The sequence below is a fragment of the Lathamus discolor genome, chromosome Z (assembly GCF_037157495.1).
Source record: "Lathamus discolor isolate bLatDis1 chromosome Z, bLatDis1.hap1, whole genome shotgun sequence".
Classification (NCBI taxonomy): domain Eukaryota; kingdom Metazoa; phylum Chordata; class Aves; order Psittaciformes; family Psittacidae; genus Lathamus; species Lathamus discolor.
Genome location: NC_088909.1, coordinates 96,518,242 through 96,545,767, shown reverse-complemented (window position 1 = coordinate 96,545,767; position 27,526 = coordinate 96,518,242). Strand labels below are relative to the sequence as shown.

Genomic DNA, 27,526 nt, shown 5'->3' with positions numbered 1-27,526 from the left:
AAATGGTCAACGTTAACCTTTATTCTTGTTATAACCAAAAGAATAAACAGGCATCACTAAGCAGCAGAGAAGTCAGTATTTTATTCAAACAGACGCAAAAAATCCCATACAAGCAAAACATGGCATGCTGTATAAAAAACAATGTTGAGATCGTAATTTTTTAACTTCTTCCCAGTCTGAGATTAAGACTATCTCAAGAACTTATCTGCTCTACAGTGCTCTACAAAACACTACAATCCAGACAGTACCTAGAGTTCGTCACCTAATCTAATCAGAATGAAAACACATTTAGCACAGGGGATAGAAACAACCACCCCTCGAAGACAGCTTGATTCTGCCTGATGGTGCAGATGCACACCCCTCCATTAGTTTGGCGCAGCAGTGCTGAAGTCAGTATGAATTTTGTGAATCATTTCAGTGGAAACAGATTCTGTGATAACATGTGACTTCTGAGAGGAGGGAGGCAGTTCTTCCTGTATGAGCAAATACATAACACTGACGCAAGTATAAAGCACAAAGAAAAGATGTGTTGGATTATAGCCGAGATCCTTCAAAATGAAAACATACCTTACAGCTTCCAGCACATTTCCTTTTCTAGCCAGAGAACAACTCTTCTTTGAAGAAATATGTCTAAATCCTTCTCATACTAACTTCCTATGGCTGAATAGATTGTATTATTTGTTAGGAAAAGTAAGATGAAGTTCTTCAACTGGGACAATTTAAACCATCTATCAAACCATATCTTAATCAAACATCTGTTCAGTAAGCATTTAAGATCTAGTTCTGAACTGAATGAACAACAAAGATGTAGCATGGTGATATTTTACATTTCTTAGTATATTTTAGTCACTGTAATTATAATTATTTTGAATACTTAAGAGATGTTAAAAAGTGTAAATCTGTGTATGCACATGCAAGCACAGAGTTAAAAATTCATACATACACAAAAATATATTCAGGAATAATCTTGCAAAAAATTAATGCAAATTTAGGAAGTACAACATGGCAATTAAGTTTTTGAAAGGGATAATTAATTTCTGCAAAGACTGTGTCCTCCTCAATAAAGTTATTCAACTGAAAGCATGATCTGAGATAATTTTTCTACATTGCGCTATTGCAAAAATCATTATGCTTCTCAAGCAACATTATTTCCTTTTAAAATGTGTTACTTTGAAAATAGAAATCAGATATGAAAAATACAAAGATAAGTGATTTCAAAAGGTTTCCCTTATTTATAAAACTATCATTCAAAAATGTTTTTATCATGCACAATGTCATAAAATTCAAGTACAAATTATGTGTTCCCAATCCTGAATTGCCCCTGAATCCTCCACTGACCATTTTTTCCCCAGTCTAGTTTATGAGGCAACCATCTCTATCATGTCTCCAGGCAATGCAAAGAGAGCAGTCTCAGCACAGAGCACAGAAAAGAAACAGCCTGACTTCATTTCTCTGAACTGCCTATATGAGGAACAAACACATGCCTTCCCCTGAAGAAAGATGAACATTAAATCAATCTCCTATGTTACACCCCTAAGTTAACACAATGTGAATACCCATCACAGCACCCAAAATCCGAAAAGGATAAAAAGGAAGACGGGTAATGCTATCCTGAAAAACGGGTTCACTAAGAACACACTCTAAATATCAGGTCATAAAAATCAGGAAAAACAAATTGCCTCCTTGTATCAGATTAGCTTACTAAGAAATAAAAGCCTAAACATAATACACTTCAGACATACCTATTTCCAGCTCCCAACATTTTACTTTGGGTGATGTCTGTAGCACAGCATTCAAGGCCAGTTTTGGTCTCATCTGAATGTTCTTTCTTCTGGTGAAACACTCAGTAATAACTAAGCATTCAGGGCCTTGTTTGATATAGCATTCCCTTTCATCTGATCAGAAAGTGTTTAACCCATCCACCTATGAAAGCAACAGGAAAGTTTCTGTTGACTTCATTTGACTACAGATTGAATGGCACATCTATCACGCACACAAGCAAAATAATAATCCATCTCTACTTCATAGGAAGCTTCCTCGTAGAAAAGTAATCATAAAGAAAATAAAGACTTCTGATAACAGAGAACAGTTCACATTTCATCTGAAGCAAAAAAAAATGTTAATGAATAAGGACTGAAAAAGGCTTAAAAAATCCATTTTTCTTCTCAATGAGTTTAAATAAAAGCTTATTAATTACTGGGAAAATGTAGACATTAAGTTGTAAAATTATGTAATTCATACAGATGAAAACAGTTGTTAAAATGTAGTTAAGCATTTTAACAACATATTTGTTCATAAGCTCTTGGCTTTCTTCTCCAAAAATAAGCATGAAACAATTTGGGTCATTTCTTTTTCAATTTACAAAGGTAAAGTAACTGCAATTTTTTAACTTTCGTAGGTTCTCCCACTGCTTAGAAAATAAAAAAATAAAAAAATGGAAGCCCAACACAATAAATAACAGTAGTTTTTAAACGAGTATGACAACCCATAAGGCTGCCCTATCGGGCTCTGATGTAAAGGGTTTCATCAGGAGTTGCAGGACAATCCTCCTTCTCAGTAACAGTTTCTACTGTGCCTGAAGCAGACACAATCACCACTGTTTTAGCTTCTGAAAGAGCTTTCTCCTTCTCTGCAATGGCAGCACAGACTGCAACAACTTCATCACTTTCAAAGTCATAGTCTGGGATTGATTCTTGTGCATGCTCTTTAACTTTTGCTAGTGTGTGCACCGCCGCAGTCTTTGTTGCCTTCTGCTGTTCGTATAGTTTTCTTGCCCAGGAAAGGTCCTCTTTCCATACTTCAGGGTTCATCGGAAAGATGTGTAAGGACACCTGGAAACTTCGGATTGCCTAGAAACAGAATAGGAAAGAAACAAGGACACGACACTTTAAAACCTACATATTTCATAATAGAAATTACCAACAACAAAGTACTACATCACTCAAGCAAAGACAAAAGCAATTTTACTCCTGTCTGTCTTTAGTGGAACAATCCTCTCTCGGGTGTAAGTTCAACAGCAGTGTTACCCCTAAGCAACGTGCATACAAATTATCTGAAAGTACAAAGAATGAACAGATCTGGCAACAAGAGCACAAATAAGTGTTCACATGCCAAACATAATATTAGAATTAAAAAGGTAAAAGCAAGAATAATTTTTGTTTAGATGGTTTTCTATCCTACCTTTCTCTTATCAACACATGTATGGGAAGGCAAGAGCAGACAGATATGGTTTAAAGAAATACAGAAAATGAGTGACTGGGATTTCATGCATCACTAACATTGCTGCTTTTAAATTAGCCTGTAGTCATATCCCATACACACCTAGTACTACAGTAATCACAGCCGCATGATAAGCACTTTCTATAACAGGTTTGTGGTTGCAAACACACTTACCTGAACAGACAAAAGTAGACAAACTAACTCCCAACTTGGAAATTTATTCTAAGAAAGAATTTTTATATTCTTATGAACAATATAATATCAATACTAATATAGTTGACACTGATTCTCCTGTCTTTCAGCTCAACTGGGAAAAGTCTTACAAACAAAATAATCAACACAGAAGTTGTTAAGTGTAAGAAAAATGTGACCATCTAACCCAGTAGATGTAATATTCAACAATAAGAAGAGATTGCTACAATACTGAAAAAATGCTAGACCAAGAATCTACAATGTATTTTATTTACAGTTATATTCACAGTGAAAAGAACAAGACTGATCCTACCTACTCAGACTTAGGTGTATATATGCACAGGCCTGTGTGTATTTCACATTTATGACTGTATGGTCATTTGTGGAAATGGCCACCTGAGTGAAAAAACTCTTGCGTGATGATGAACAGAAGCCTTCTTCTAGTGCGGGAAAACAGCGATGATATGGATTTGGACTGTATTTGGGAAAAGTTCTAGCAACTTACCTAAAGATGTCTGAACAACCATTGAATGCCATATTCTGTTGTAATTTATAAATACTTAAAGAAGACAAATCAATTTCAAAAATTAGAACATTTCTTCTGCATTGACAGAAATTGCCAACTCATCTTTCTGCTGGCTCAGATTAATGTATGAAATCCATATGACGTGAACTCAGCAGACAAGAGATACAAACCAGATTTAAGAAATGCTGATTGTGCTATCAGTATTACTGCTGTTGCAATAGTCAGCCTTTCAGTTCAAAAAATAATACTTTATGATTGGCCCACAGCAAGCTCTGAAGTCTATGAGCACACTGAACTTTAAACAGAAGGAGGAGTGCAGTATAATTCTTGCAAAACAGTGTCATTTTATTCAACTTTGCTAGCTTTTAATTTCCAGTGATAGATGAACTATAAGTAAACACTACATGCTCTTTTTTGTATTTCTGTTGAAAACAAAATATAAACAAACACCATCTGTTTTCCATGAAAGATGTGCCCTGATTAAAACCTGACTATATAGTTACGTATATGCACAATAAATGACACTGAGGAGTAATCAAGTACAAGGTACCATTTGTTAAGCTTAGAAGCTGCTTTGTTGATTCATACAATACAGCATAAAAAGATCATCTTCGTATATCTATTAGAGAAAAGATTTTGTATGACGTTTTCATTAATCATAAAATATTAAAAATAAATTTGAAATGTTGCAGAAGATCAGAGGGATTAATTTTAAAGCAGTAATGTAACACTAAAAATACAGAACTGCCATCCACATAAAATTCTATGTTGACACTGTAACTGCTTCCACAGCCATTAATTTCCATTGAAACAAAAGAAAAGAAAATAACAGTGCTCCTTTTAATTCTCCCCAATGGAGATTTAAATCTCCAACTGCCTGTCTGGCACTACAAGAAAACCTAGTGGCACTAGACAAACTTGGCATTTCTAGCCTCGTTTTAAAGGGCACTCTTGATCCTAAAGAGACCCTGCATGTTAAGGACTAGAGGACTTCTACAGGGAACAGTATAAAATCTCCTGCAACATGCTCTTGCTTGCTGAATTATAATATTTGAAGAACTGGTATTTTTAAAATATTTTACATTTCATCTCACTATAAGGTATTCTGTAGCAATCTTTCATTTGTCCTATGAGCAGAATCTTTTCTGCTGGTTTGCAGAGTCTCAATGTGAAGGGAACTTGTGATCAGACTACTTTTTTTTTTATAGCAGGCATCTGTAACACACAGACCCAGTAACTGCTACTATACAGTGACCCTAAAAGAAGTAAGAGAGCATTTTAAGAAGTTATGCAGTTCACACCTGCCCCCAAGGTCTGAATTAGGCCTTTATGTTACATCTGACAGTCACTATCTGACCTATTTCAAAGGATGTCCAAAAGTGAAGACATGTATTCATCCACATGTAAACCTTTTCTGTGTTTAATGTTCCCTAAACATGGATTTGTTTTAACAGCACCCAACATAATACTGGTAGATGAAAAGCTGGGCATGACAGGACAATGTGCACTTCCAGCCCAGAAAGCCAACTGTATGCTGGGCTGCATGAGTGGACAAGCAGGTCGAAGGAGGTGATTCTCATCCTCTGCTTTGCTGTAGTGAGACCCCACCTGCAGCACTGCATTCCCCAACACAAAAAGGATGTTGAAGTGAGTCAGAGAAGGGCCAGAAGGTGCTCCAAGGGCTGAAGCACCTCTCCTATGAGGACAGGCTGAGAGAGCTGGTCTTGTCTAGCCTGGAGAAGAAGCGGCTTTGGGGAGATCTTACAGCAGCTTCCAGTACCTAAAGGGGCCTACAAGAAATGTGGAGAGGAACTTTTTACAAGGGGGAATTGCTTTAAACTGCAGGAGAGTAGATTTAAATTAGATATTAGGAAGAAGTTTTTTACAATGAGGGTGGTGAAACACTGAAACTGTGTGCAATAGTGAACAGTGAGGTGCCAGGTGCCCCATCCCTGGAAACATTCAAGGTCAGGTTGGACCAGGATCGGAACAACCTGACCTAGTTGAAGATGTCCCTACTCATTGCAGAAATAGATGACCTTTAAACATCCCTTGCAACCCAAACCATTCTATGATTCTATGATAACAATTTACTGGAATTTACATTTTATTTCTTGTACTGCTTACCATGAACATAAGTAATTTTTACAGAAAACTTTCACACAGAGACACTCATGAAATTCTGGTATATTTAAAGACTCCTCATTGCATTTCTTTAAAGAATAGTGTTGCGGTTTACACCCAGCTGACACGCAGTCTCTCTCACTTCCCCACTTCCTTTACCACCCCACCCCCCTCCCCCGCCCCACCTCCTGGAGGGATGGGGAGGAGAATCAAAAAGAATGTAACTCCCACGGGTTGAGATAAGAACAGTCCAGTAACTAAGGTATAACACAAACCACTACTGCTAACATCAATGATAATGATGATAAGAGAAATAACAAGGGAACAGAATACAACCACTCACCACCAGCCAACCGACACCCAGCCTGACCCAAGCAGTGATCTAGCCCTTCTGGGTAACTGCCCCCAGTTCTACATCCTGGGCATGACATGCTGTGGTATGGAATACTTCTCTGGTTAGTTTGGGTCAGGTGCCCTGTCTCTGCTTCCTCCCAGCCTCCCCTCCTTTCTGGCAGAGCACGAGGCTCAGAAAGTCCTTGGTCAGAACTAAACATTACTGAGCAGCAACTAAAACTATCGGTGTTATCAGCGCTGTTCTCAGGCTGAAAGTCAAACACACAGCACTGCACCAGCTACTAAGAAGGAGAAAAAATGACTGCTACTGCTGAACCCAGGACAAATAGAAAATTCCAATTCTTTCAGCTATTTTCACTTTAGTTTAATAGTTTATATGATATAATCTGAATGCTAAATGTGTTATCTATTTTAACTTTGAACTGCAGAGAACTGATGCAGTGTAGATGAAGGTGCATCTCCCTCAGGGGTGACTCAGATCACGTTCTCCCTGGGACACATGGCCTGACTGATGGCTGGCAGGAGAGACCAGAGGACATGTGCCTCAGCCAAGTCAGTGGGGAACGCTCACAAGAAGTACCCCTGCCAGGGTCTGTCATGTTACAGATGAGCCCAGAAGTGTAGTAGTAGAGGATGAAATCAGCAGGACAGAAAGACACCCTTGTCGCAGGTTTTATTTTCAGAAGAAATGTCTTTTATCAAATCCTGGTAAGTAGGACAGTACCATTTAAAGTGTGACACAAAACCTGTAAATGAAATAACAAGAAATTCTAGGCCAAAATCGCACAACAAATAGCAATTTTCAAAACTGCATTTCCTCTTTCTGTTTATGCACATAAGAAGAATACCTATCAAGAATATTAATATAATAATCATAAAATCACAGAATGGTTTGGGTTGGAAGGGACCTTAGAGATCATCTAGTTCCAAACCCCTTGCCATGGGCAGGGACACCTTCCACTAGATCAGGTTTCTCCAAGCCCCATCCAATCTGGATGATAAAGTGAAATATTCCATCATGATACAATAATACACACCTTTTTTTGTGCTTATAAGGAAGATTATCACAGCAGCACAATTAAATAGTTCAATCTCATATAACCTATAAAATAATACCTGCATTATTTTTCCCTTCAAGTGGATAAGAACACAATATGAAGCACAGACTTGACTGCTTTTCAGTGGAAAGCCAACTGCTGGTTTCCTTCTGATTACCAAAATCTCTGTTTCTGCATACTTAACATTAGTAGCATTTTGAAAATTTCTCCCAAACTCAGAATTAGTTAATTAGCTGGATTCCAATTATAATGCAGTATTTCCTCTCTTTGCTAGTACATAACTCCCAGCATTTTGTAAAAGACCTAGAACTATTTCTTTCAAGAGAAATAAAAGAAAGGGCTGATCTGAGAATTCATATTATCAAGGCTTGATTCCTTTTACAAGATGCAGTGTCACACTTCAAGACTGCTAAACCGCTAACTACTTAGTAACAACACAGCAAACCACATCCTTCAGAACATCAAACAAAAAGCATGCACAACTGGTCTGTATTAACACATCTGCTCAGTTAACTTTGTCATCTTCAGTACTCCAGATTCGACACAGAGGCCTCAGGTCACAATGGGGTAAGCTTAAGTCACAGCATCACAGAATGGTTGAAGTTGGGCAGGACCTTCCAAGGTCATCTGGGCCAAACCCCTGTTCAAGTAGGGCCACTGGGAGCTGGTTGCCCATGACCACATCCAGGTGGCTTAAGAACTTCTCCAAGGTGGGAGACTCAGTCACTCCCAGTTGGTCTTTTATTTATTTTTTAATGCTGTTTTTTTTCATTTGTTTGGCTGGTTGGTTGGTTTGGTTTGGTTTGCTTGTTTAATGAAAGTGTGGTGCTCACTCTGTCCCATGGGAAGAACTGTTCTAACGAAGTATCAGTGTGAAATTGGTATGGCTTAAATTGTTATCACCAATACAGTAAATAACATCTGTAAAAAATGTTCACAACTAAATGAGAGAAATATTTCAAGCCTGACTGTATTTCTGCATTCACACTGCAAAATTTACTTCAGTGTGCTCTTGCAAACTGATCTGTAGAATTTAAGGAATTTCTGCCTTCACAGAAACAAAAAGTTCTGCCTGCTCACATTTAAGGACTACCTCTGAATTACGCACTTAGTAAAGTCAGAAAAAAAAGCAAACAGCTTTTCAAAAGCTAAATAAAAAGGGGCTAATTTATCTCACTCTGTCACAAGTTCGACAAAACCAAATCAAAGCAAATCTTTGTCTGCAAGTAATTAATATATTACACAGCTCGTAATATTAATTAGATTTGTATTTTAGACCTGTGAAACTTGAGATTAAAATACAATAAATTGTTTTTTCCTGAAAAGTGCTTAATTTATTATGAAGTAATAAAAATATCTACAACAGACCATTTGGCAAGATGGGGGTAGTGAAGACAGGCACTGGTAGGGGAGAAATGAAACAAAGAAACAGAAGCAGCTACTCTTGAGAAGGGCAGTGACTCTCGAATCTCAAACATTACTAAAAAGCCCTGACATTTATACTTTATTAAGCTCTGTGTGTAAAAAGTACAATGCAATGAAACACTAGTAAATCATGCTAATTAAAGGCAAATAGGAAAAGGACAATTATGACTTAGAAAAGTACAATTATGACTTAGATCACCTGGTCAAGAAGCCTCCACAGGTTCAATAATTATGAAAACATTTAACCTTAATTGAGTCTTAAAGACTGCTCCATTCTTCATGTTTTCAGATTCCTTAAAAATTGATTCATTCAAAAATAGTGCACACTAACTACATTTAAGAGTAACTATCCAAGTTCTCTATATGTGAGAGCATATTCATCAGAAGGCAGTACAGTATGCTTTAAAGGCAGAAAGGCAAAAAAGTAGAACACCCAGTTCTAAAGCACTGAAGACACCAACAGGAGTGTACCCACCTCTGGACTTCCTACTTCGAGACAGACAAATTAAAGAGGGCAAACTACATGGTGATAACTCCTCCTCCCTCTCTCTTCACAGATGGCAAGATCAATATAACAATTACAAGAGCACCTAAAGTAGTGTTTTGTTTCAGATGAAAACATGCTTTGGTGAAAATTTGAGACTGTTCCTACTTAAAATGCTTTGGTTTGAATCATGGTATACTCTCAAGACTTACAAAAACTACATTCCTCTCTAATTAAGCTTGACAGTGCACTCCAAAAGAGCACCTGAAACACTACTCTGATGTAAACCGAAATAAATATAATGTGAACGCTGGTCTCCATCACTATTAACTCATGACATCCCCTCCTATATTAATTATGAGGGTGGTGAGACACTGGCACAGACTGTACAGAGAAGCTGTGGCTCCCCCATCCCTGGCAGGGATGTTGGACGGGGCTTGGAGCAACCTGGTCTAGCGGAAGGTGTCCCTGTCTATGGCAGGAGGTTGGAACCAATTAGCTTCAAGGTCATTTCCAGACCAAACCATTCTATGATTTTATTGGTGTGATATGAACTGCCACACACACCACAAAGGGTGAGCAGAGCTGGTGATGTAAGAAGTATGGGTATATCAGCATCTTTAATTAGCATTACAGTAACTGTAGCATTTTTCATAGAATAATTGGCATCGGTTACCTAGGATCCTTGCAGGAAATTAAACTTTGAATCTCCTCAGACTAATGCATTTAAAAATCCCAGGCACAATTTACAGTGACAATTTCAGACACTAAGGAAACAAGAATAAGATTTATAGATTGTAGATCCATACAGGACACACCATCTAGTCTGACCTTCTACAGCACAAAAGCTATGGTATACCACCATGTGATGCAGATATGCATGGATTTATGTTAAATATTTCTAGACACTTCATATTATGATCAACATAAGGTAGCACACTACACATCTGCAACACACAGCTTTTTTCTTATGTTAGTCTCACAACCTGTTGGGGTTATTTTTGGTTTTGTGTTTTGTTCGGGGTTTTTTTGTTTGTTTGGTTGGTTTGGTTCTTTTTAATTGCTCTTTAATACATTTTAAAAATAAACTGCTTTTTTCATGATCTGTTAGCCTCCCCTCAAAAAAAAAACCCCTCATTATTCTTGGAAATTTTCAGTCTAAACATTGTAACTTTGCAAAACCACTCCAAATTAAAACAAAATTGTTTCTATCACACCAACACACAGCTAATTCTATTAGAAATAAAATAGTATCAGTATCTTTCTTTATCTGAGAGTTCATGATGAATCATTTTTCTAATGGACTTTGTGGATGTGTCTGAATTTAAAAGTTCACTCGCTATGTTTCTATACTGACTAGGAGAACACACACCCTAAATATATGTCACATTATTTACAGGTATATAGCCTGTAGGTGGAGGGTGATGTGATGTGGGGGAAGAGTCTTCCTTTGCATCACGTCACCAAGCCAGGACCACGGCATGCAGCTGCAGCTAGAGAAAAGATACACTTGAGCTACTGCAGAGCATCATAGCCCTTTTGCTTCCTTATTAAGAAAAAGAGCAGTTTCAGCCACCATATGGGGTCAAGGAGCCAGAGGAAATCATGAATGAGTACACAGTTTGCTGCACCTGAGGCAGGGAAGTGGGAGACTGAAAAAAAGATACTAGAATTTTATTAGCAGGCATATATAAAACCAAGCAAATATCAACTGGGACTTCACAGTACCTTCATCTTGAAATACGGTTAGCTTTGTACTGTAGCAGTACAGTACCCAGCATGTTGTATGTGCAGTTATGTCAACATAATTATTCTATTGCATAAACCCACCAAATAAATATAGTATATAAGACAAAAGGCTTTGAGCTAGGCAGGTCTTCCACAAGCTCAGCAACAAAACCTCACAGGAAGCATTTGCAAAAAACAACAAAGTAGAATGAATACTGGAGATAAATAACAACAACATTTTCTTTGCCTACTTTCAGATTACATAAGGATATGCAGCTACCTTGATATTTCTATACTTTCATTCTCTCATATGCAATTCAGAGGATGTGGTTTACAAGTTTAGCAGATTAATGTTCATTTTCCTACCAGTGCTATCTCTCCCAATCCAAGCTGGGCACGTCCCAAAGTTTGCCACGCATCCCAAGAACGTGGGTTTCTCTGGATAGCCATTTCTGCTGCATGCACTGCTGGGAACATTTCGTGTAAAGACATCAGGACCTATGACAGAAAAATAAAAACAGGAGAAATAATAATCATCAAAATTGAAAAATAAGTAAACTTTCTGCAAATACCCAGGCAGCCATCATTGTTTCAATCACTAAGGACAGGTTCATCTTGCCTAGTTTTTTCTAGTCTAAAAGTCAGTTGTCTAATTGCAGATAGTCACCCAGACTCATTCTATAGCCCACAAAGAGAAACAGGTATGCTAGAGGGTGATTCACCTGAACTATTTAAGCAACTCTATTAGAAGTAGATTAACTGCTTCTGAAGTTGTCCCTCCCTCTCTCATCCTCCCTACACTCTGTAAAGCCCTACAAACCCTACACTCTGTAAAAAAGTAGCAGAATACACTGAAGGACAAACACATCGAGAATAACACACAATAAATAAGCAAATATTGTTAAAAAACTCCTGGGTTGTATTTTATCATGTTAATAGAAGACTTTAATCAACCAAATACAGTTGGAGTGCACACGATATAATTATAGAAACAATCCCTGTAATTCAGCATAGAAACAGCCCTTAACAAAATGACTGTTCTATTTGGAGAGTAAGCATTCTTCAATAGCAAAGCCTAAGTTAGACACGAAGTCACCTACATTAAAATAAAAGTGGTTTCTGAGTGTGGAAATCTCTTTTACTCAGCAGTCCAGGTTAGTGTCAGCCTTTTATCATAGTATTCCACTCCTTGCACTGCATCCATAATCAAGCCTATAAATCATAGCTAACGATACATAACATGGCTCAAAGCTTGCCTTATTTTTCCAAGACCACCGTGAGATTGGCACATTACCTGAATACCTACATCACTCTCAGATCATGATTTCAGACACCCACACGCTGTGGTGATAGATACCAGTACAAGAAACAAATGACGACTGCATTCCTACAGTATGATGAGAACGTCAACCACAAAAATAAGACTCATGTGGGCAACCACTTTCATTGCAGCTGACCCACAAGTTTGATGAATAATATTAGATAGAATATACTAGGACTACTGCTGAAGTGCAAAAAGCATTTATTTAATATCACTGTTCTATGATATATTAATTAGACAGATATGAGCATGGAGTAGAGGAGGAATCAAATACAATGATCTTCAGTATTAAATTAACAAAATAGTTGCACACCACTGGGGTGAGTAAAAAAAAAAATAAAATCTTTACTACAGAAAGTAATTCTGTGCCCAAGAAACACAGAAAGCATAGCTTAGCTTTGATAAAACCTTTGAATTCATATTCCTGCTGGTTTAGTAAAACAAAGTTAGTAAAACTATTTTTTTCTAGACTAGTCCTATGGCTTCTCTCCAATTCCATTTCATAGGCTGCACATGGGAATTTAGAAGTACCTAAAAAACTTTTAAAAACAACCCACAGCTTTATGTCATTTTCCCTTTTCCCCTCAACAGTTCTCAATGACTGTGCTTTGTAAGCAAAGTTTTCAATGAATACAATGTATTCCTTCAAAACTTTCAGTTCAACTGTGTTTTTGTGTGCCGCCTCTCTTACCTGCAGCAGATGTGTGAATCAAATCAGACTGCTATTAATGGATAGGTGCATATCCTATCAAGATTAAGTGAATCTGCAAACACCAGCCAGCTTTTACATTTATCTCTTAATATGTTTATTGTCATGTGAGAAAACAAATCCAAGTATACACTCGCCTAAACGTTTTTATGCATCCTGAGTATTCAGTATTTCCTACCAGTACACAATTCCAAAACATCTACGTAAGTCTTTAAGAAATCTTTTGTAGTTTTTAATTATTTTTACTGCTTTATTTACTGAACTGTGACCTCACTAATAAAAGACAATTATCCCACTTTCATCTATTTATGACTATTGTATGTAATAATTTAGACAGCAGCTTTAAAAAATGCTCTTCCAGATCCTGGTGGTAATTACAGTGCTTCTCCCAACTACAGCATCAGTTTCTCAACGTACATGGAAACAAATACACATCTGAATGTGTATGTGTTTTGTTCAGCACAGGTGGTTTTTTTCTTCAGTTATTAAAAAAATGACTCAGCCATACCTGTCTAAGAAAAATCCACAATCATACTTCTAATTCCATAGACAACATTTAATGCAAAACATATACTTCAGTATTTATGCACACTTGAATAATATAATAATCTTGAGTTCTGCATGATGATACAAGACATGAGGCTTATTTTCAAGGATGCAGCTACTCTTAAATACTTTCACTGCATTTCAGATCTTGCATAACTCATCAGTAGTTTAAACACACCCAGAACTGAACTCCTTGCCTCCTTCCTAAATCATCTTTATCTGTAGTGCTGTTATTATCATGACAGTATCATTTTAATTTTGTCTTCCTGTGCATAAATTTAATCTATATTTATGCCTTGTATAAAGGCAAGGTTATTCCGCTATCTACAAAACTCTTTTTTGTTGGTTTCCCTGATCCCTACCTATCACACCATGATGAACCAAAGTCCATTTGATTTAATAAAAAAAGACGCTCATTGGGTGCCTTAATTTTTCAAAGTCTTGCTCCCACTTTCTACTGTACACAACTTGATTTTCTCCTCTCATTTTAAGAGTCTATACTATTTGTCCCCTTTTGAGTAAGTTACTCTTATTTGCTCCAACATGGCATAAGCATAATGGTCTATTTTTCTGCTTCTTGCAAAGATTCCCCCAGATCTTTCATTTCAGGTCACATGCTAGAAACACTTCAGCTGATTAGAAAACTACTGTCTTTCATTCAGATGTGTGAGTAAAACATGAATCTGGAAGCCAGTAGCACTCCCTACACCCAATCAAGAGCAGAATTCTGGTTGCTATTTTTACCTTTGTTCAATTTTATCGCATTGTCACAGTAATTTATTTTAATAGCCTGTTTTCACTTCGACATTTAACTTTAATAACTGTTTTGAAACAGTACTCTGTAGAAAATGGAATAAATAGAACCCTACAGAACACCCCTAAGGGCTCCCTCCAAAATAAGCATGTGTTGATCAGGTTGAATTTCTTTCAAAATATAGTGATCTCCTCTGTGTGGGGAGTGTTCTTTGTTAGGAGCTCTACTGTCCTTATTACAGCAAAATCATGACCCTCTTTTAATCCTCTGTGGACTACTTCAGTACACTCGACCTTAAAATACAAGCCACCATTAGCACAAATCCAGACCTGCATCTGATTACTTAGGCTCATCAGTAACCAATAACTGTGCAATCTCTTTCAATTCAAGTTATTTTTACACTAATTTCAATGTGGTTTTAGCGTTTGGGTTTTTTTGACAGCAGACTTGTCACCCTTTGCTACACACTTCCCACAAAACGTTCAAATTACTAGCAAAAACATGCACAGGCAGGCATTATTCTGAAAAGGACACAAACCATTATAAGAGTTCTCAGAAACAGCAGTTCTCTTTTTAAACAGATGTTTAGTTTTTAGAAAACTAATTCAGTTGCATTAGGGTATTTTTCAACAACCAGACAAATAACATTCATTGCCCTGTGAAGCGTCGTGCTATCACTGAAAACTCAATTTAAATCCCTCCTCCTCAATGTTTTAAGTTAGATTCTTTAGATGGTCACACATTCAGAAAAATGCACAAAAATAATCTTGTCGTTTGAGTGTATGACGATGTCAAGCTTTTACTTACCAAAATTATGCTGGGGAAAACCATACAAAAGACAATCCTACCAGTAAAATAGGTCTTTAATCTATTTTGAAGCAAGTTATTACAGAAAAGGAATATTTTGTCAGAATTACCTAAGGTAAATATGAGGATGTGTGTGTTTGCTCATGAGCACCTTTCAAGAGCTGACACACTTTGATTCTATTCCTTTCCTGTTGCTCTCAAATAAATTTCTTGGATTAATTTCCTTTTGCCATCTTCATTAGCAGGATGGCACTGAAGTTTCACAGTTAAGTAATCTCACTTAATATTTGATTTACGTTCCAATTATAGTGATAACACTTCATTAGAAAACACTCTTAAAACTAATCAAAGAATTTGAAAAAATCTTACAATGCAGAAAAAACATCTTAAGACCCTCATGCACATACATACTAAAAATTACTGACCTGTCTTACAAAGATGTTCAGTAGGTGGATTTTCAGAACTTACTCTATTCCAACATAGACTTACCATCATCACGTGCATTAAAACAAAGAACATATGTGTTACTATGATGACTTAGTCTAACAAGCCCAGCTTAAAAAAAACCCACTAGACACATTAGAATTATAACTCAGTGTCAGAAAAAACAATTAAACATAGCAACTGTCATCAGAAGACTGACGAAGTATTAAAAATCTGGGCAGTAGAATGACCCACCCTGTCCTGGCCACAATATTTTTGGAAGTGTTATGAATCTGAGTAAGTCCTGGTTTTAGATAAGATCACAGGCTTGAAGCTGAATCACTATGTATAGATGCATCCCAAGTCCAGTGAAACTGACCCAATTCCTTCTTCCACACAGAAACCCATTTCAAAACACTGATGCATAAAAATCTTCATGCCCATAAGCAGTTTACATTTATCCATGCTGTAAAGCAAAAACCATTGTACCACAAAGTAATGCTTTTTGCTATGTAGCCGCAGTGGTGGCAGTTGGTATTACTTATTCACTGACTTAAAGATTAAGGAAACCTTAGAAGAGGGGAAATGGAATGACCTGAATGTGAGCATGATGGGTCCTGTTCAATCAATGCAGAATTGTACAAAAACAAGATCCTCAGACAACAGATGACAAATATCCAAAAAGCTTAGTAAAAGGAGATAAACCTGACTTTCATTTATATTTACATGTTTCTGTAAACATCTCTGAACAATTATATTGTGTACTTCAGGAATCCTGTCATAGTTGCACAGTGTGTTTGACAATGTTATCTGAAAACTGCAGTAGAAGTACCCCTGGATGACCAACATGAAACCAGGGAAACATGGAAACCCAACATGCTACAGGTTGGGAAGAGACGAGATTCAGAGCAGCCCTGTGGAGAAGGACTTAGGGGTGTTGGTTGATGAGAAAATGAGCATGAGCAGGCTTCAGTGTGCGCTTGCAGCCCAGAAAGCCAACCGTATCCTGGGCTGCATCAAAAGGAGCGTGACCAGCAGATCGAAGCAGGTGATCCTGCCCCTCTACTCTGCTCTTCTGAGACCTCACCTGGAGTATTGTGTGCAGTTCTGGTGTCCTCAACATCAAAAGGACACGGAACTGGTGGAACAAGTCCAGAGGAAGGCCACGTGGGTGGTCAGGAGGCTAGAGATATCCTCCATATGAGCATAGGCTGAGAAAGTTGGGGCTGTTCATCCTGGAGAAGAGAAGGCTGCGTGGAGACCTCATAGCAGCATTCCAGTATCTGAAGAGGGCCTACAGGGATGCTGGGGAGGGACTCTTTATTAGGGGCTGTAGTGACAGGACAAGGGGTAACGGGTTAAAACTTAAACAGGGGAAGTTTAGATTGGATATAAGGAGGAAATTCTTTATTGTTAGGGTGGTGAGGCACTGGAATGGGTTGCCCAGGGAAGTTGTGAATGCTCCATCCCTGGTGGTGTTCCAGGACAGGTTGGACAGAGTCTTGGGTGATAAGGCTGAGGGTGAAGTGTCCCTGCCCATGGCAGGGGGGTTGGAACCAGATGATCTTAAGGTCCTTTCCAACCCTAACTATTCTATGATTCTATGAAATTCTCAGGAGTGCTGTAGTGCCCAATTCCCAATGGCATTTGTTATATATAACATAATGTAGTAAGTCTCCCTTCATCCAAGAAAGAGTCCCACACGGCTGGCATGCAAATGTTCATATTCTAATTCCACCAATTTATCCAAGTCAATTCCTCCGTCTTTGCAATTCAAAGCAGCAATAAAATAATCTGGCCAATGTTTAAGAAACCTAACCTACAATAAATTTCAGTCTTACTGACTATTAATACAGGTAGTCTTTATACACTCGTTTGAATATACATATGATACAATTTATCTAACACTAGAATCAACATTAGGCTGTTCTTTGGGCACTGCAAGGTTTAAATCTTTTGTTTGTGTGTGGCTTTGGGTTTTCGTTTGTTTGTTCATTTTGGGGGGGGGGGGTGTGTTTTTGTTTGTTTCAACAAAAATATAGAAATTAACTGCTTGCATAAACATTTACTCACCAATCATTGTTCTTTCAATGGGGGAGCCATTTAGGGTAATAGAATGGTCAAGTATATACACTGAAACATTGTGCATGCGAAGAACAGTATTAGATGCATCCTTAACTTCTCCACACACCATAATATTCTGTTTTTAAATGGATCAAAAAGTAGCTGAGTGAAACAGAAAATAAAACCTCATCAATTTTTATGGGTTTCTGAAGCAGTTGAGCAATTCCACAATTCCCATATGTTTTGCTGGAAATACACTTACTGCAAGTGTCATTGACAACTTTAAATGTTATTTCTGTTCTTCAGAAATACCGAAAGACATACATACTCCTTCTGTTAAAATACAGATCTTTAAGAACTTACTGTAAGTATTTATCGATTCCTAGTGTGTCATCAGCATATTTATCTGAGCTGCATATTAAACAACAGAGTATTTAAAATGTTAAGTTTGCTGCTGAGACAGGTAACACTGAAGAATTGGAAAGCTGCTACATAACCCAACATTAGATTATCAATGTAACAAGACATACAGACATTCAAACCTGTGCAAAACACTCCATCCAATGTTAATTCTCAAAATTGCACTAGAAAAATGCAGCAATTTATAGTAAAAACAATTACTGCATCTTCTTGTCAACACCATTCAAATTAACAAACTAAATCAGAAATTTACCCTTCCTAGACAGCCCTTCCTGTGTTAGAAGTTTTTCCTTTTTCCTTATACAGTCTATCTGGATCCCTTACATACATATGGTATGTTGACAAAGAAATCCAACAATACACTTCTCCCAGAATAATTCAGGAAGAAAAACCTCTAAAGCTATAAATTATTTCTCAAACCAAATGCAAACACAAGTAAGATCTAAACCTTCTGCAGCTATGTAAAACAGAAGCCTCCTTCAGCATTACTGCACTGAAATGAACTTATGATTATCCACAGAATCCCCTTGCAGTATCAAACTTTCTTCACAGGCAACATGACTGCAAGTTGAGGAGGAGATGTGACAGCAGCCAGGAAAAAAAGTGCAGTCACCACACCTTTGTTTTGGGGGAAGTTGGGATTTGGGGGTTTTGGGGTTTTTGGGATGGGGTGGTGGTGGTGGTTTTCTTTTTTATATGAGAAAAAGAAGTACAGAAACAACAAAGATTTTAAAACTAAGCAATATAGCAAGCTTCTTAGAAGTTACTAACACCATTTTACTTTTTATTTTCCATTTTTTTCTATCTTTAAAAAAAAAAAAATTTTTTTTCAGCCATGTCTTGAGTAGCTACCATCCTAAAAAAGTTTTTCCGATTCTCATCTGTCCCTTTTGGTTGAAAGAAACCATACATTTCTTATTCTCATCTTCAATTCAAATTCAAACTATTTTTATTTTTGCAGAAGAGCATTTTTAATTAATACAGAATAACAATACATATTTTTATATCTTTGCATACAGATGGAGACAACAGCTTCCCAATCCAAAAAAAATAATGGATCCTTGCACTTTTGCTATCTAAGCCATGCAAAGACACACTCAAATTACAAGCTGATCTCACAGCTTCAGTCAGGCGTTGACAGCTGCAAGCCTTTTTCCTCAGCTTTAAAATAAAGGCTCTGATGAACTGACATCATAAGTATACTTTGTTTAATGCTCTTTTCCAAAACAACTACTATCTATGTAACACTAAATATGAAAACAGAACAGAGCCAATCTTTTGCATACAATATCCTTGTTTAATGTTGACAGTATTAAACCAACTCTTTAGAAAGAGCAGGCAGATTTTTAATGGTCAAATCTGATGATCTATCACAGTCAAGCTCTCCTTGTTCCTCCCAATGCAATTTTCAAATATTGCAGTTGCTTCTTTCATGCTGTAACATCTTAATTCCTGTCCTAACAAAGATGTTGTTTATTGTGATTGGCTGGGATAACGCACTATTTTAATTCCTGCTAAAAGATGCGCCATACGGTTGGGAAAAATTAAAGACCTAAATTATTCTGTATTTTATGTGCACAACCACTTCACAATTTTGCACAGTATCTGTTCACAAGCATGGTGTTTTCTGATAAAAAACTCTCACACTTTACCTGCGATTTCATTTCATAAAGCGTAGCATCCTCTGGAGTTAACTGAAGTGCTTCATCCCACTTCTGAATAGCCTCTCGGTACCTGTAGTTAGAACAATATTACAGTCTCACTACATTTAAAGATACTAGATATTTCAATTGATATCCTGGTATCCTGCCATGTGATGAAGTGCCATGGCACCTCATTAGCATTAACGATTTTTCTAACCACTTTCCTATAAAATATGTTGAACTGTTTTTAAGAACTACCTATTCGTTCTTTTGATCAAATGGATGTTAAGTACTAATGTACAACTGGCCTCAAGTGAATTTAAAAGTCAACATAGGAAACATATGGCAAAGCAATGACTTAAAACTAGAAATTCTGAACTGAATCCAATTCCTCTCATTGTCAAAATCACCTTTAGTCTGGCATAAAGAAATATAATCTGAACCCAACACACCCTGTACAGTTGTAACTTAAAATTCCTTTTCAGTCTAAAAAGGCTGAAACATAGGAGTTCCCTTCCTGTATTTCTGTACTGCAAGATACTGAAGATAGCTGAATAACTTTTGTATATAAGAAAGAAGTTGAAAGTAAAAACGTTTTTTGAAATCATTCAACTTTGGAAAGGTATATAGTAGCTTCAGAACATGCTTCCCTTCTCTAGAAAGCAGAACAAAATATTAGGTGACCAAAGTCAATAAAGAGCAGGTCTTTGTCTCGAACAAAGAAGTAAAACTTGGACAAATGTATACTAGTTTTGAACCATACTGAGGAACTGTAACTGCAGAGTAAGACGCAGTTACAGGAGTGCAGTCTTTCAGCCCTAAAGGTGGCTTTAGATTAACATTAACAAGTCTGTGCAGTGCCACATGTTCTCTGAATCTGTTCCAAAATCCGCCTATGTTACAAAAACAGAAGCACCTACATAGTTGCATATTAATTTCACTGCAAAGGCATGAAAACAACACACTGCAACTTTAATATAGTAAATTCATTTTCCCAGAATCTTCATATGGAAACAGCTGTTATCTTTCCCTACTCTCCATTCTTCCTTCCCTTCCCCATTTTTCAGTCCTCTGGCTTGTATTAATGCTTCCAGGTTGTCCAGAGCAGTGACAGGAAGACTTCAAAAGGTTCTGAATCAATTGGGAAAAGAAGAATAGACTGGAAAAATCAATGCAACTGCAGTCAAACTCTTACTGTGATTCAGGTGTCATCAGTTTGCAAATGACACTGATAAGTATGATGTTTGAGTGCTAAGCAACAGATGTTTCAATAAATTTTCACATTTCCTCAAAGTTTAGCCACCAGCTGTGCATTTGTAATCACAGTTCATTCCCCATATGCAGGTGTTGACACTAAAGGAAACATCACCATGTTTTCTACGTATGTCAGTAGAAGCCTTAAGCTTCTTTAGTCATTTGGTTAGCAAGAACTACTTTTTGAGTAAGAAGTTATAGCTTTGTTCAAGACGTAGCACAAACACAGAACAATAAAAGCTACATGAGTAAGGGAAATCATCGGCTCAGTTACGCAGTGTCTTGGCCATGCAGCAATACACAATGTTTTGAGTGTCCTAAAAAAGTTTAGAAAAAGACAGTTTTGGAAAACGGACCAAATACAGCAACAACTATAGTAACCATAAAGGAAGGAACACTGTCATTCTTCAAATAGAAGGATAAAAGATGCGTTTCAGAAATCTTTATTTTCACTTCAACAGCAGGGCCATCATTTCTACAAGTGTCAGTCTCAACGGGATAAAAACTCCTAGCCAGAACATGATACCTCTGAAGGGAGCATCAAATATAAGCAAACATTGCCACAAATCCTGTGGGGGTTTGCTGCCCATTTGTCAAAAGAATAAAGATGCACAAAGGAAAAGAGGTTTGTCTGTCCGTTCATAGAAATGTGCTATGCCTGTTCTGTGTATGAACAGTGAGTTACTCAACTCTGCTTGTGAGCTTCAGAAAGCATGATCCAAGAGAAGTGATGACACAATGCTGGAATCTCTTCCCAGGACTAAGAACGCAACACGAGAGGTGGAGAGAAGGAAGATGCTGCAGGTACATCCTGAATCACCTGCTCAAAGAGACTGGCTGCTGACAACCAGTTTCCAGTAGAGATATGCACATGGCTGTGAAATACTCATCTTTCCACACACATTTCTTTAAGAAAGAAGTCTGATAAAACATGAGTGTTCTATGCTTTTAAATACTCAGGAAAAAAAGATGTTTCATTGTTGTTTTGGGAAAAACTAAGGACATCATTCTTTTTAAGAGAACTGAGCCCTGATGCTTACTTCAGTAATGCACATTCATGAAGGAAGTCCTTTCTCTAAATATAATCATAGATTCAAAGAATTTTCTACCTCTTTCTTTTGAAGGAGAAGATTATATACTATACTTACTATCAAACACCCTACCAAAAAAGCTGCCTGGGGATATAAGATACCACCATAAAGTCAATGATCCAGTAAATGTTTTATGAAAACCATAAACCTTGCCTAAAATAAGAAGTGAGCTATCATAGGGGTAGTGTTGTAAAATAAATAATTAAAAAATAGATCATTTTATTGTCTCTCAGTATCTTTCTTCAAGCTGAACTGTACAGAACCTTTACCATTACAGGAGGGAGAACTAGTTTTGAAAAGGAAAACTTCAATATAAATACGATATATGCTTTGGGTTCAATTAACAAAAATTCAATGAGCTTTAATAAGCATTTGCTATTCCCATTTCTTTTCTCAGCAAATGAATAAGCTCACATACAGTTGAGTGACTAGCAGCTAACAAACTGTATGCATCAGCTGAGCTGCAAAAACTGTCATGTCATGGCTGGTAAAAGTGAAGCAACAAATTTTAGCTTAATGCTGTTCTACCGAGGTCTATCTGAACTTCTTCCTATATGCCTGATATGGAAAGAGAGCACACATGATCAGAGCACATGCTATGGCACAGCTGATGCACAGTAACATGCATCTGAATCTTATATCCCTTCAGAAAAAAAGAGATATGAAACCCAGCACTTAAAAAAGAAAAAAAAAAAAAAAAAATCAAACTTTTGTCAAAAATAACATCTCAGAAATAAGAATGAGACTCAAAAATCATAGATCCATCCACTGGTGATGCTATAAACCTTCTTCAGAAACCCCTGATATTTACCAAAGTGGAAATTAATGCCAAGCACCAGTTGGCAGGGGCCTACTGCCTGGAAAGCAGCTTTGCAGATAAAACATCTGGGGGTCCTGAGAGACAGCAACTTGACTATGAGCCAGCATGTGCCCTAGCAAGAGAGAAGCCAAACAGCATCCTGGGCTGCCTCAGCATCACCAGCAGACAGAGACGTGATCTACCTCAGCTCTGGTGAGACCTCTTCTGGAGCACTAGGTCCAGTTCTGGGCTGCACACTATAACAGACACATGAACATACAGAAGTGAGTCCAGCAATGGGCCACAGAGATGCTTTGGAGCATCTGTCATATAAGGAGAGGTTGAGACAAATGGGACTATGCAGCCTGGAGAAGGGAAGGCTCAAGGAGGATCTTATCAAAGTGTAAAAATACCCAATTCAGAAGGGGCAGGGAGTAAAAAGAATAGAATCTGGTTCTTCTCAGTCGTGCCCAGTGTCAGGACAAGTAGCAACAGGCACAAATTGAAGCACAGGGAATTCCAATTTAAACATAACTGTTGGAGATACCCAAGACTCAACTGACAACATCCTGATCAGCTCCTAGTTGACCCTGCTTTGAGCAGGAGCTGGAGTAGGAAATCTCTTAGGGTTCCTTAGGATTATATGATGCTACATCAGCAAACTTAGTGATACATGATTTAACATAAGATCTCTTGGCTAAATGAACGCAAATATTAAGCAAAATATGATCTTGCAACAAATAGATCCATTAATGTTTAGATGTCAAGGGCTACTATGACAATTAATCTAATGTAGCAGTAAATAAGTCACAGAGTATTAATAGTGGGCATATACTGATTCTATAGAATATCAAATTAACATTTCCAGCAAAAGTAGAAACCTGACTTGTATATACATTGTAACTAAGCAACGAAACTCCAGTAATATAAAGCATTTTTAAGACTATTGTATTTGGAAGTACTGAGTTACTATTTATGTGAGTACAGCAATACAGTATATTTATTTACCCACAGTCATTTCAGTAAAATAGTGCACCTCACTATGAAAAAGAAATATACAACTATAACTAAAACTTAATTATAAATTTCTTTATTGCAGTGCCATAAAAAGAAATAAATTACTGAGAACTGGATACATGTGGGATGGCTTCCACTTAATGGATCTTGCCAATTTTTATTTAACAGTATATGAAATCCCTTAGCTGCCCTAAAGTACTGAAAAAGCTCTCTTCAAACATGCTACTGACCATCTGGGAGCTATAGAGACTTGGCACATTTTACTACAGCTTGCTAAACTTTTGAAACAAACATCTCATGCTTACACTCCATTTTTCAAGACCACTTCTGGGAAAACAGGATCTCTTGAACTCTTAAACAAAATCATTAAAACAAGTTCATATTTCCATTAAAAATATTTTATTGGAGGCTTTTGGTGAAAAAAAAAAAAAAAAAGCAAATCTCGTCCATGTTATACAGAGGTCAGTTTTTGAATCTCATATATCTATATCTATCTATCTATCTATCTATATAAATGCTAAAAACTATCACTGCAGGTCACACAGGATTTAGAATCTTTTAACTTTACTCCAATAGGCTTGCCACAGTTGATGCTTCAGGAACAGGGCATGCTCAGAGTGACACTGAAATTATCTGAAGATACACTGAAGAGACGATATGGTATCAAGTCAGGTAAAATGAGACAGGTCTGCAGGAGAGAGGCAGAGCACAGAAGTACAGATTCAGGAGAAAAAATGAGGCAACATAACTCCTGGGAATTCTTAGAGACCTGGAGGGACACTCCTGCAACCAGATGAGGAGGACTCAGAGCTAAAGAAGGGAAAATGAGCATTAAAAAAAACCAAACAAAACCAAAACCATGTTTAACTGTCAAATCCTCATACCATAAAGGATGAATGTGAACTGTCTGTGGCCATCAGAAACACAAGCTAGAAGAATTTTAATGTAGTATAAGGTCAAATTCAGACTTTGGTGGAAGATAGAGGAAAAGAACACTAGTCAGTAATTATACAGAGTAACATACCAAAGAAAGAGAAATTCCCTTTTTAAACCACAAAATGAGGAAGGGCTGGACCATGGGAGAAAAGATTCAAAAGAACAGGTGAAGCAGGAAGCTAAAAAGAATAAAGGAGAATGAAAGGAACACTCAACATTTTTCAGCTACACATGTAAATATAGACACTTTCTATCATTGCATCTATTAGGCAAATACAGTTTTGAAACTACTTTTGACAAAGAAAAGGTATGAATCCAGTACTGGGGAGAAATGATCTCATCTCAAAGAAACAAAAGCCACAACATCAGGGTTCTGGTACTGTCTCCGACAGAAACATCCTCTCTCATGTGGAACAACATTTAATTTCCTCAATACAATATGAAAAACTAATCACACACTACTACTTCACAATTCTTTTATTGAGACCCAGGAATGCAATATACTGCAGTAAATTCTAACAACAAATGACAGTGGAGTAATGCAACAGGGTACTAGTTAATGATGGGGAGTGAATAGGATTGGATGCTGCCTATACTCGAGAGTCTCCATAAGGCATATTTCACAAATACATTTTATACTGAAGTGTGGGCAACAGCCCTGATGCCTTTGACTTATTTTATACCCTTCTTTACAATCTGATGAATCACTGACTGATACATAAAATATCTCAAGTTGGAAGGGACCCATAAGGATCACAGTCCAATCCCCTGCTCTTTGCAGGACCAGCTAAAACTAAACCATATGACTAAGAGCATTGTTCAGATGTACCTTCAACTCTGACAGGCTTGGTTCCGTGATCACCTCCCTGGGGAGCCTGTTCCAGTGACTGACCACCCACCCCACTCAGATACTGCTCTTATCTGTAAGGAGACAAGAAAATTTGCAACACAAGTGCAACACATCCAGCTGCCATTTCATTACTTAAGCACTAAGAACAAACCGCCACAACCTTACAAGTGCTTAAAAGACACGTAATTGTACAGTTTCAGTAAAATCAATTCCCTACTTTAATACCTTAAACAAAAACTGCAAATATATTATTAATATAGAGTATCAGATACTGCAATAGTCATATTTTAAGTATTCACAGGTTAAATGATGTATTTTTATTGCTGATACTAAATTTTAAGTACAAAGCTTTAGTTCCTCAAAATAGTTTCAACAGTAGTTCCTGTGAAAGAAGCAGGAAGAAAAATGCAGAAGAAAAACTGTTCTGCTGCATTTGAAGCCATTTTGAGTTCATATTCTGGTCTTGAGAATTATTTGTTCAGATAGCCTTTAGAAAAATAGTAGTAGAGCTGTAATTACAGGTACCATCTGTTTTCTTAGTTGAGTAGGCATTTAGTCCTTCATATCTTTTAATTATTTGTCCACAGATGACTAACAGCTCTGTCATTCTTAACTCACGTTATGATCCTCCTGGTTCTCAGAAATCAGCCATAGAAACTCAGTCAAGAACTCAAATGCTGTAACAGCACCAAAAAAAGTTTCTGAAATTTAGAGTCCAGTATTTCTCTATCTTTCCCAAAATCACTTATTGGCAAAATATGATGCTCCAGAGGAGAGTATTAACAGGGCAAAACATTTTGGGAGAGATGATACACAAAAAAGCAATAGTGTGCTCACATTCTATTCTGAGCAGTTCCATTTCATCTAGTTGACATGCTCTTGTTATCTGCACTAAATAACGTAATTTCCCTGCATTTTCTTTCCCTCTATTACTTTTGGCCACTTTACAGTATTTGCTGATGTCAACATCACAGACTAATAATGACAAGTTATATACGAAATCAGAGAGAAAGAGATAAAGACAGAGGAAACATGTAACCCTCTATGGCATTTTAAAGAGACTTAAAGGGCAAATTTAATTCTTTTTTCATGAAAATACCAGTAAGTTAAATAAGAAAGTACCCTATAAAACACCCATGAAACAATCTGAGAGGATTGAAGTAAAACTACTAGAAAGCAGCAATGCAAATACTAGTCAGCAAAAAACATCAAGTCACCTGAAATAAGTGACACATTGATGTGTAATAAACAGAAGATTCTACCTACAAGGACATATATGTACATATATGCAGATCATTCAATGTCATCATCCAAAACTGATTGCAGGAAGGAAAGTATCAGACATTTATAAATCCCAAGATGACTAACATGTAAATCATACACAGAAAAGTGGCAGGAAGAGTGGGAACTCTCACTGCCAGCACTGCAGAGACAGAGAGTGCTAAGGCTCAGTCACATTAAGCAAAAATGTTCCATAAAGGTACAGATGAGGCAAGTTTGTGCTTCAGTTTCTGTGACAGCTAGTTAGCCCCTTACAATACTGATGTTTCTACCAGTAAGCAACTTATAAGGCCACATCTGGAGTACTGTGTCCAGTTCTGGGCTCCTCAGTATAAGACAAGGAGAGGGTCCAGCAGAGGGCCACAGGGATGATCAGGGGTCTGGAGCACCTCTCCTATGAGAAGAGACTGCAGGAACTGGGCCTTGTTGGTCTAGAGAAGAGCAGACTGAGAGGGGATCTCATCAATGCAGATCAACGTGTCAAAGGCGGGTGCCAGGAGG

At 37.3% G+C, this 27,526-nt stretch overlaps 1 protein-coding gene across 2 annotated transcripts in view; it reads right to left on the bottom strand.

Moving 5' to 3' along the window:
- The window catches only part of TTC33 (tetratricopeptide repeat domain 33), a 37,257-nt gene continuing 9,731 nt past the window's right edge, over positions 1 to 27,526 (bottom strand). The window contains exons 3-6 of one of the 2 annotated variants that reach the window (XR_010608587.1): positions 19,807 to 19,888; positions 11,477 to 11,608; positions 1,743 to 2,849; positions 1 to 660 (exon numbers count right to left, since the gene is read on the bottom strand). Coding sequence is in view for 1 of the 2 variants with exons in the window: in XM_065661558.1 (XP_065517630.1) it covers positions 2,499 to 2,849; positions 11,477 to 11,608; positions 19,807 to 19,888 (565 nt within the window). In the remaining variant the exon portion in view is untranslated. Of the gene's footprint in view, positions 2,850 to 11,476; positions 11,609 to 19,806; positions 19,889 to 27,526 lie in introns of both variants that reach the window. The other variant, XM_065661558.1, reaches the window with a different exon arrangement.